Below are 10,920 nucleotides of genomic sequence, written 5' to 3' on the forward strand. Positions count from 1 at the left end.
AATTGTGTTTTGTTTCTGCAAACAGCCCCAGGGAAACTTACTTTGTGGACAAGCCTCGTATATCCAATGCACAACGTGTGGCTGCAGTCCCCAAGTTTTACCAAACATGCTTCTGCATGTCAAAAAAGCCTTATAGGCTTTATTGATGACCTTGTCAAGCTGCTTTTTCCATGTCAGTCCCTTGTCCAATACTAGACCAAGGTGCTGGACAGATGGATCGTCTTATTGAAGCGGGTCGGTTCCTTAAGGCCCTTCATATTTCTCTTCCTGGTAAACGGTATAATTACCATCTTATTAGGATTGATGGAAAGACTTGTTCTTTCACACCATTGTTGGACCGTGTACAGAGCTGTTTGAAGACGCTCTGATACTGTCAAATCTGAATACCTTACATGAACCCCCATTTTTTTTTATGTGAAAGCTTCAATTGTACTGTATGTATATGTCCAGAGCTTCTTACGACTTATTGCACATACTGTGGTCATTTCTGACTATCTGTGGATCCATGGAATATAACAGACGTAGATGTAATATTAGCACCAGTGATGAAGGCACCAGTTATAAAGATAGGTTGAAGTGAGATTACATTAAGGCAGATAAGGCTTTTAGAGATGTATTGTTCTTTATACCCCCTCTTATAATTAATCCAACATCTGGACTGCTATAATTTTAATCCTCTACACTTAAAAAGGGAAAGAAATCCAAGTTAATTTTAGTTAATCTAAAGTCACCTAAAAAAAATCTTTAAATATCAGAATCAAACAAACGTAACTAAGCATACACAGTAGTGTAGTTGGTTAAGGCCCTATGCTACAAGCCAGAAGGTTACTGGATCGATTCTGGATGAGGTCATTAGATTTTTCAATTCATTTAATCCTTCCAGCCACATTATGGCCCTGGGGCATACTCAGACTATAACAGAAATGAGTACCATGAATATTCCTGGGGGGTAAAGGGCAGCCAGTGCGTAAGGCTGACAACTTTACCACCACCTGTGAGCCAACTGTCTAGAGAAACTGTGGGAGCCTCAATGTCTCACTACCCTATGGGCCTTACGGCCTGTTACAGGGATAGAATTTTACCTTTTTTTACAGCTTTCAGTATGCATATAATTGTTTAACATCACAATAACTGCAGATACTTACCACTATTTGCACTAAGAATGTTCACAACTTCAATGCGGTCAAAGTAAATCATGACTCCTCCACTTGTTCCACAGGGCACATTTTTTACTTCATCTGTCTGAAGTGTGACCTATAATAATAAACAAAAATATATACTCCACTGATTTTAATGTTCAGCGCCTTATGGTATGGCTCTGCAGTCAAACCTGTGGTTGGCAGGAGATAAACTGTACAGTCTGTCTTGTCCTCCACAAGCTGACAGTCCGCAGACAAAATCAGTACATGCATATTGCATCTATTAAAAAAAAACTTGTTTAAAGCAGAACCAAAACTGCATTTAGTACTGCACAGATACTTATAAATGCAAATTATATCTTTACACAATTCCCATTTTTTAACTCAGATTCATTCAGGTTTATAGTTATTTTCCTTGTTGCCTCTCCTTCCTGGGGTGACTGTAACTGACAAATCAGGCAGTCTCTTCATTTGTTAAGGCTGTAAAAACTTGCACGTTATTTTCTATGTCCACCCACTCATCAACTCCTTTTCACCCTGTCATCCGACTTCACCACCAGTCTAAATCTTGAAACTGTTGAACTTAATCATAACACATTAATTCTGATTTTATATTCACAATAATGCATCAAGAAATTTATTTCATGTGCTTGTCTGGAATCAGTATTTGCTTTCCAATGTCCAATTAAGTTCTGAAACCATACAGACTGAAACAATTCTATGCCTGAAATCTGATCTATAACATATTCAAGGTTATCACAGTTCCAAGGTTGAGTTCAATGAGAAACAGCATTTGGGGATAGAAATTCAGTGCACTATTTATTTATTTAATCTCTATAAATCATTGTTACATGATATAGGACAAGCTTGGCTGGAATGAGCTAGTAGTATATTTTCCTTGGACAACTGCCTACCTCAGTCCAAAATATAAGTTGTCATTCAAACACAAGTATAGCTGGCATGTTCAATAGGCAGACTTTCAACTACTTTGAAACATCTGCAAAACTGACTCTTAACTGTCACCAGAGACTTCATTTTGATTGTTCAAAAGATTTGTAATTCTATCCTTCACCTTAAAACTGAAACTGATCTTCATGAAAAAGGATAATCAGGATGTCTATTGAATTCATGTGGCTCAGAGCCATTGGTTGTTTACTTCTCAGAAATACAGCCATGCAAAGTTGGTCTGTTTCTGCTATGTTATGTTCCGTATCTGAGGATTCCTAAACTTACTTGTACTGATCTATACGATGTGATGAAAGGAATCATCATATGGTATCCTGGTTGACTTGTACTGTTTAACAGTGCCCCTCCCTATAACAAAAACAAATTATTTTGTCACACTCCTAGGACAGAAAGGGTTTAAACGAGAAGATTTTCTGTTTAAAAAAGAGCGTTACAACGCTAAAGAAACGGATACTAACCCTGTAATATACTCCAACATGACCTTCTTCTAGTTTATGAAGGGAAAAGTTAAGGCTCAACCCCAAAACCAAAACAACGACAGCAACAACGACCGTTATATCTGCCATTATTTACGCTGAAACATAAAGCAAATTCGTAATAATGTGACACACAACTGTAAACCATGTGGTAGTTGGAAGTAGGGACGGGGGGTGATCGGAACTCGCTAATCTCCACAACCATGGCATCAAGCATTATAAATGTATCTGCGTTTAACTTTAGCACATACACTTCATATACAGTTAAGCATTAGAGACCTTTCATCCTCAACATATACCAGAAATATGCTCTGAAAATACCACTACAAATGCTACTTACAACGTAAGACTTCGTCCAACATTCACATGCGTACCGCCATTTATATCCACTCGTACCATCTCGTCAGGGTTACCAACAATATTCACTTAGAAACGTGGTCTATGAGCAGTCTATGAGCTGATCCTTATTGGAAAGCTATGAGCTACTCAGGAAATTCCCAACATTTTATGGAACCCGAAGGTTCATTATTGTGTTCACAAGAGACTCCCACAGGTTCCTCTCTTGAGTCAAATGAATTCAGTTCGCACTCTCACTTCCTGTTTCTTTATGGTCCATTTTAATAATATCATCTTAATACGCCTAGGTCTTCCTGGTGTTCTTTTTCCTCCAGGCTTTCCTACCAGAACTCTGTAGCCACTTCTCTCGCATGCATGTTACATGCCTTGCCCATTTCATTCTTCTTTAATTGATAATTCTAATTATATTTGTTAAGGGATGTTTATCATATTCTCCAAATGCTATGTACCTATGAGAAATATGAGAACAGAGCGCTGAGGAGAATTTTGAACGTAATTGAGAGAAGTAACGAAGCCTGGAGAAAACCGCATGATTGAGAGCTTCACAATTTGCAGGCCTGCTCTTCGCCAAATATTAGGATGATGAAATCATCCATAGCTCAAGCGGTTAGTCGCTGGCTTCCCACCGCGGCGGCCCGGGTTCGATCCCGGGTCTGGTCAAGTGGACTTTGTGGTGGACAAAGTGGCGCTGGTGCAGGTTTTCTCCAAGTACTTCTGTTTCCCCTGCCAATCTTCATTCCACCAATTGCTCCACAATCACCCTCACCTATCAACTGGGGCTGGTACAATAGGCTAGAAGTGGGCGCAGTACAAGGGACTTAGTCCCACCCCACTAGCAATAAAAAAAAAAAGGTCTACCCGCTACAACATTCTGCAAAGATCCTGTACCTTAAATTTTGCTTGCAGAGCTCTAGCCGTACTCTTGCGTTGAACTAATATGTAGGCCTTAATTCTTCATTTGCAAGTGGAGACGGATCGCCCAAACCTTGTTCGTACATCTCTACATAAAGTAGGAGCACACAGTGCACTGCCCACTGTTCCTGTTGTTATTCAACTGAACTTGATTGCCTAGTTAGTCTCACTATGTCTGACTGTTGGTTATGGAAGTTATACAATAAATTTAAGGAACTTCATTAGTTTCAGATTGATCGATTATTCTGTCATTCAGTTGTGTAGGTTATACACGTCGAATAATAGAATGATGGTAAATGATGAACTGGAAATTATGTAGAGGGAAGAGGTAGTGTTCTGCCATAAGATATTATCGCATTATTTTCCTGGAGGTACTGAGGGAAATCACGAAAACTTTATTCATGAAATTCGGTCTCCGAGCATTACATTTAGAGAAAGGACGGAAATTTTGTCTTCCCTTGAACATTTTCACAGTCCATCGGTAGCATACAAACACAAACACGAAATTGGATGTCCGAAAAATAAGCACTAATGTTGGATTTGAGGTTTTCACAGCGGTGATTATGAAAAGTACTATCTTCTGTGTTCAACGAGTAATCGCACAGCGTTACAACCCAGAAGACTAGTCTTCAAATGATAACGTGTTTTCAGTTCTTTGTCACTTCCGTATGTTGTTACACTCGAAATGGATTCCTAGAGAATGCTCGCTGGAGCATTACTCTCCCTGACATGTTATTTTATTAGTATTTAAGCCTTATATTAAGTATTTCACGAGATGTACTTATAGTCCTTAATATGGACCGATTGTACAAATAAACGGAAATACAAAAAAAACTTCTGTATATGACGTACAAGGAGCTGTAGTCCTTTGAGCTACAAAAAAAAAGAAAAGAAAGAGTTTGGTAACTGAGTACTGCACTCATACTAAAGTAGCTTACAACTTCTTGCGTTACTGTTACATAAGTAAGTTACTCGTTCATTCATATAAATTAATGCCTCCCGTTTTTATATTCATTTATGAAATACCTTCCTTTCTATTCTGTAGTATAACTGAATAACGCTTTTCTTATCTTCAGTGCTGGCTAAGAGTAGAAGTGCTTTCCAAATGCGTTACTTGGAATTTAATAATATCACTGGCTACGATTAGAGTCGTGTCGTTTGTTCACTAACGGATACAAAAGATAGGGTGTCTTGGTTAATATTATGGCCCATATCGAAGGTTGGTAATATGCTTAGCGTCTGTTATTCACTGTCTTACGTGCAACATCACGTAACGCTGTGAATAATAGACGCTAAGTGGAAAGTGCAACAGGATGCTGCAGTATAATAATACAATGTTATGGGTAATGTGTTTGTTCTTTGGAAAGCCGGGAGAGGTTAAAAAGAAAGTTTATGTCCAACACTCTTTGAACTCGGGAAAACTGGCTGTGCATCTATACTAGATTTGTCTGTCGACAGATTTTTACCATGTGGAAGAGTTTTTTTTTTTTGTTTTAATATAGAAATGAATGTAAGATAATATTAAACTGAACAAATGTCTCTATGTTATAAGCTAACAATTTAACTTCTTGCATTCTCCATTTTTAATATTTTTTTTATTTTTTCCTTCTTTGTTTTGTCCTAGGTGATAATTTTCTTTGGCTTTTTCTTTGACTATACTTAGTTAGTAAAGGGCAATAATGACGTGTTTATAGAGAAGAAGCGGAATGGGTCGCTTTGACAAAGAATTTGGCGTTCCAAGAAAGGTACCTCCAGGGGAAGATCCGTAAATAGCGGATATTTTAGACCCCGTCGCAGTAGCGACCCCTTCTATATTACCGAATCATGAAAGTAACTTTGCCTGTGATGTTTATTTGTATATAAATCTTTTAAACGGAAATTTAAATGGTTTCTCATACCAGTACGAAAGTGTGGTGAAGTAAATCTATCCCTGTAATAGGCCATGAAGACCCACAAGGTTGTGAGAGGTTGAGGCTCAACCATCTACTACACAATCGGTTCACAGATGGCGGTAATGTTGTCAGTCTGATGCGCCGGCCACCCTTTACCCCCAGGAAGATTCCTGGTACTCATTTCTGTTAGAGGCTGAGTCGGCCCCAGGGTCACAGTGCGGCTGGAAGTATTAGGTCAAATAAAAAAATTCAATGACCTCATCGGGAATCGAACCCGTGACCTTCCGGTTTGTAGCAAAGTGCCTCAACCAACTACGCTACCGTGTACCCCAAAAAAGTGTGGTTTCAATTATAATTGAGGGAATAAGCTGAAATTATTTATGTCATCAGTGTTCCATGTTCAAACCTACCATGTTTTTTATTTCGCTTAGTGGGGGGTGGAGTCCAACTGGATCCACTCGGCACGGCTGCCACTGATTGGCCGATTGTAGCCTGCCCCGGGTGATTATGATGATGGAGAATTTGGTGGAATGAAGATTGGCAGGGGAAACCGAACTACTCGGCGAAAACCCGCCCCAGCGCCACATTGTCCACCACAAATCCCACTTGACCAGACCCGCGATCGAACCCGGGCCGCCTCATTGGGAAGCCAGCAACTAACCGCTTGAGCTATGGGGCGGCCAAACCTACCAATTAGTGTGTACTGTCACCATTCGTAGGACGTAATATTTAAATCTGAAATGAAAATTCCGGGGATGTATTTATTTACAAACCTTTCAATATATTCTGAATGAAAATGATCTCAGCTATCGATGTTAGTTAATGTTTATTTACGAAATCTCCTCATCGTGATTCTTTTTTATCACAGCACAAATAAATGGGTCTCGGTAGTCTGTTCCGTTAGGATACAGGTGTTTAAATGCTAATATTTAGTGCAGTGTGACAGCTACGAGAACTGAAATACACCTGATGATGGCCGATTACGGCCGAAACATGTAGTGTGAAAGAAGGGGGACAAGAACTACAACAGAGTGTTACATTTACGACGGAGTTTATATTATACATATAGAACTGTGGAATGTAACAGGATGCTTAAATATACGTAATAAAGTATACAGGTGTAAGTTTAATGTTGAATTCTCTTCAAGTCGGAAATTACTCTTCTTATTTTAGTACATGTTCACCCAACGAAAATTGTTTCGAACAGAATTGGTGGGCATTAATTAGGGCCGTTTTGAGCAGATCTATGAATGTCTGTACTTCCTTACCTACTCATGCAGCTGAGCCCCTCTTGAGGAGCCGCCAATTCTGCAGCTACTCAAGAATTTCCGAACATTTTATGGAACCCGAATGTTCATTACCGCGTTCACAAGAGCCCTCCACTGGTCCCTATCCTGAGCCACATCAATCCAATCCTTACTACTCCATCTTTGTCTCTTTATGTTCAACTTTAATTTTGTTCACCCACCTATATTTTGGTTTACCTAGTGGACTTTTTCCTTCTGGTTTTCTCACCAATATCCTATATGCATTCCTCTTACCCCATTAATGCTATATGCCCAGCCCATCTCTTTTCCTTGACTTGATCATTCTAATTATATTTGGCAAAGAGTACAAGTTATGAAGCTCCTCATTATGCAGTTTTCTCCAGCCTCCTGCCACTTCATCTATCCTCGGTCCAAATATTCTCCTCAACACCCTGTTCTCAAACACCCTCAGTTTATGTTCCCCCCTTAATGTCAGAGACCAAGTTTCACGCCCATACAGAACCACAGGCAAAATTATCGTTCTGCATATTCTAATTTTTATGTTTTTGGACAGCAGACGAGAAGACAAAAAGGAACATCAAATAGTGCAAGGTTTAGTTTTTGATTGGCAAAGACCAAACTGAGAATTCATCAATAAATTTTCTTGTAGATCGCAACACTAGATTTCGCTGAAATTCATCGAATGCCGACGGACAAACATAGGCCTTATTTTAGGCATGGTATTTCAAATAACTTAAAAATTGGAATGGTTGCTACCGAGTAACGACGAATTACAGACATTTTCTTTCATATCCTTCCAAATTTCGTAACTCAGATGCACCCATACATTTGACGTTGTGCAAACAGTGCAGTTGAAAGACATCTTTAAATAAGTAAAGGTTCACTCGCTCACGGGAGTTATACTGTCCAAATCTCTCCGTTCGTCTGTACCTGTTAACTTGAAAACTGGGCGTGAACTCACTTGATTCTAAAAATAGCAAGATATATTTCATTTGACTTAACTGTATTTTTATCGCGTGCTTTAAGAGACAATGACACGGTATTTTCCTCTTAGAGTGTACGAGTATTCATGTGATTGTTAGAACAAAGAGTGGCTATTCCTTCTAAATATTATTAGCCCAGTATTTTAGTAATGGAAAGGATATTTATCTTCTTGATTCAAGACTTGTGTTTTTAAATTGCAACTGCACAAGCCTCGCACTTGTAAAGAATTATATGAATTTTTAAGTAAAAAAAATACACTTAAAATTTATGAGAGTTGTGGGACTTCAAGAGTCACTTGCAGGCCGAAACAAGTTACGACAGGAGTATTTTTGTAGCAGTGAAACTGCATACATTATTAATGCGGAGACCAGGAAAGGAGTTCTGAGATTTATGGCTTCCTCCAGACGAGGCGAGTGCATTGCGTAATGTTTAATTTTTTAACTTACGTAGTATAATGATAACGAGAATATTTCGATCTTAAAGGGAATGGTTTTACGAGTTTAAAGTAGAAGTACGTTTTCATTATTCTTTAATCCGAGAAATTTGCATTCGTTCTGTGTGTGTGTGTGTGTGAATCTGCGAATAGTTACGCGAGTTTCTCATACGTTGCATATGAGTACACTGCGTTTGCATTCTGCGCAGGCGCCATATTAATATAGACATGATTGCTTGAGAAGTTAGTGTAAAATATACTGAGGTTAAAATGTTAAATGGCGATGCTCTTCAGGAAAATCGAAGAATTCTGATTAAATTTTTCTTATTTGTAAGAGAGTAAAGCAGTAAATACGCTCCTGTTTCCAAAGTCACTACTTCATAAAAAAAAGTTGGTGTCCTTACTCACCTGCGAGGAGCCTCTCGTCAACAGCCTGCCGGTGACAGAATATAACGCTCTGCCTAGCCGGGAAGTGGCCAAAGTTCCTATCCACGTGTTCGATAGCTATTGCGAGCTAGGAAATCGATTATATTTCCGTCACTACCGGTGAGGGGTGGATATGAGTTGCAAAATATGGACCAGTTAAATTAAAACAAACATTTATAAGAACAATGTTTATTTAAAAGTATACCCACCCACAACCTAAAAGTTAAAAGTAATTTACCAATTTGTCATACTCCAAGGCCGTAAGTAAAGAAGCAAAATGCTACTGAATATACGTATGTTAAAGTCACATCATGAATTAATTGGATAATGCAATCCTAGTCCATCTTTGTTACCTTGGAATTTTCTGATAGCAAAACCCCCACTACAGTAATATTAAAAGTTGTCAGAATATAGTATCCTCTTTTTTATTTAGGCGTGAACTGAAAAATCATCAATTAAATATTTACTTGCATGAACTGAACTAGGTATTTCATGCGCACTCATTTCACTCAAAATGTTAAGCTTCTTGGATATTAGAATTAAAATAAAATTGTGTACTGTGCTGCGGACAGGTAAAATATCTAAATTCTACACTTCAGACGATTAAAATTCTTAAATAAATATGAACTTTCTGCTGCATTCACACTGTACGGAGACACCCTGAGAAACAGGGCGTCTGTCATAAATAGCACCGTCTTTTCCCAGAAATTTTATGAATTTTAAGAAGTAAAACATCCTCAGGCTGGTGAAATGTTTCCGCCGACCGGTGGTTGAAAAAGGTTCATATGCCGCACTTCTTTCCATACCCAATAATACGTAATTCTTTTCTCTGAATTCTCCAAATATCCCGTGCACCGATCTGTTTTGTGGCTCAAATTTTTCTTCATACTTGAAATATATTTCGCCATATTATTACATTTTTATTTGCAAATGGTATAACACGTGATGTCAAATAAATTTAAAGTAACTTCTCAGTTATTTGTGAAAGTTCCCATTTTATCTACAGAAAAGTTGGATAATCACAATCAAAAGAGAGATTTAAAATAAAAGGTGAAGTTGTCCCTGTGCTTAACTAATTAAGCACTACGCTATGAAGGCGTATGGGGGAGTGGATGTATAGATCCACATCCTCTTGACCTCGGTATTAGTTGGTGAGTGGTCAGCTTCACGCACCGGCCGCCTTACCTTCGGGGAAGGGGCCCCCAGTACCCATTAGATAGGAGGCTGGGTAGGCCCCAGAGCCAGTCTGAACGACGTGGAGAAGAGAAAATTCTTGATACTACCGGGACTCGAAATGCGACCCCTCGGTCGTCCAGCCCGTAGCCAGTCTGATTTGAAATAAAATGTATGATAAATGCAGGATCTCAGTTACATATTTTTATAGACTTAATATTTTATTCATAATTTGTTTCAGTCCGACGCGGCAGTTATCAGATAAATTTCCGTCCTCTACACTCCCGAATGTATAGGTCTGCATGTATGGTGTGTTTATATATATATATATGTATTTCATTGAAATATAATTGATCAGGGTGCATGAGGGGGGGAGAGGTTGGGAACTTTATCGATCTTACTAAATCTATACCAAAACACATGTTTCAGTTGTGACTAAAAGACAGCAATTAAGAAAAGGAAATAAAATAAAGTCTTGAGTTTTGAGTGCTTTGAAACCAGGCTTTTTTATTCTTTTAATATAATGCTCATACTACAACACAATTTTGAAGCATGTATTCAACAATTATATAGTACATATATAATATTTTTAATATGTGTAACGCAGTGGACAGTAGATGCCTATGCTTCATGAGATATTCATCTATACACAGTTTTTATTTATCACTGTTTTGAATAAATATCAACTGACAGTGAATAACTACATACTAATTTCATGTTTACTAGAATAGATCGTCGTAGTTTTAATTATTCGATTTATGTAAAATATGGCAACTTTCGCGTAATATTACTGCTTAGAGCTACTTATTATTTTCTTTATATAATCTAAAGAGAAGCGAGAGAGTCATTGCGCCGGAAAAATTATGCTTACATTTCCTAACTTGTGTTGTGGCA

General features: G+C 38.3%; 1 protein-coding gene across 2 annotated transcripts in view; it reads right to left on the bottom strand.

Moving 5' to 3' along the window:
- The window catches only part of LOC111867666 (erlin-1), a 27,563-nt gene extending 18,680 nt beyond the window's left edge, over positions 1-8,883 (bottom strand). The window contains exons 1-4 of one of the 2 annotated variants that reach the window (XM_023857702.2): positions 8,836-8,883; positions 2,564-2,679; positions 2,373-2,453; positions 1,146-1,254 (exon numbers count right to left, since the gene is read on the bottom strand). In XM_023857702.2, the coding sequence (XP_023713470.1) occupies positions 1,146-1,254; positions 2,373-2,453; positions 2,564-2,671 (298 nt within the window). In that variant the 5' untranslated portion in view covers positions 2,672-2,679; positions 8,836-8,883. Of the gene's footprint in view, positions 1-1,145; positions 1,255-2,372; positions 2,454-2,563; positions 2,680-2,921; positions 3,015-8,835 lie in introns of those variants that run through there. The other variant, XM_023857701.2, reaches the window with a different exon arrangement.
- Between the last annotated feature and the right edge of the window lie 2,037 nt (positions 8,884-10,920).

This window comes from Cryptotermes secundus, unplaced genomic scaffold, assembly GCF_002891405.2.
Source record: "Cryptotermes secundus unplaced genomic scaffold, Csec_1.0 scaffold931, whole genome shotgun sequence".
NCBI lineage: Eukaryota > Metazoa > Arthropoda > Insecta > Blattodea > Kalotermitidae > Cryptotermes > Cryptotermes secundus.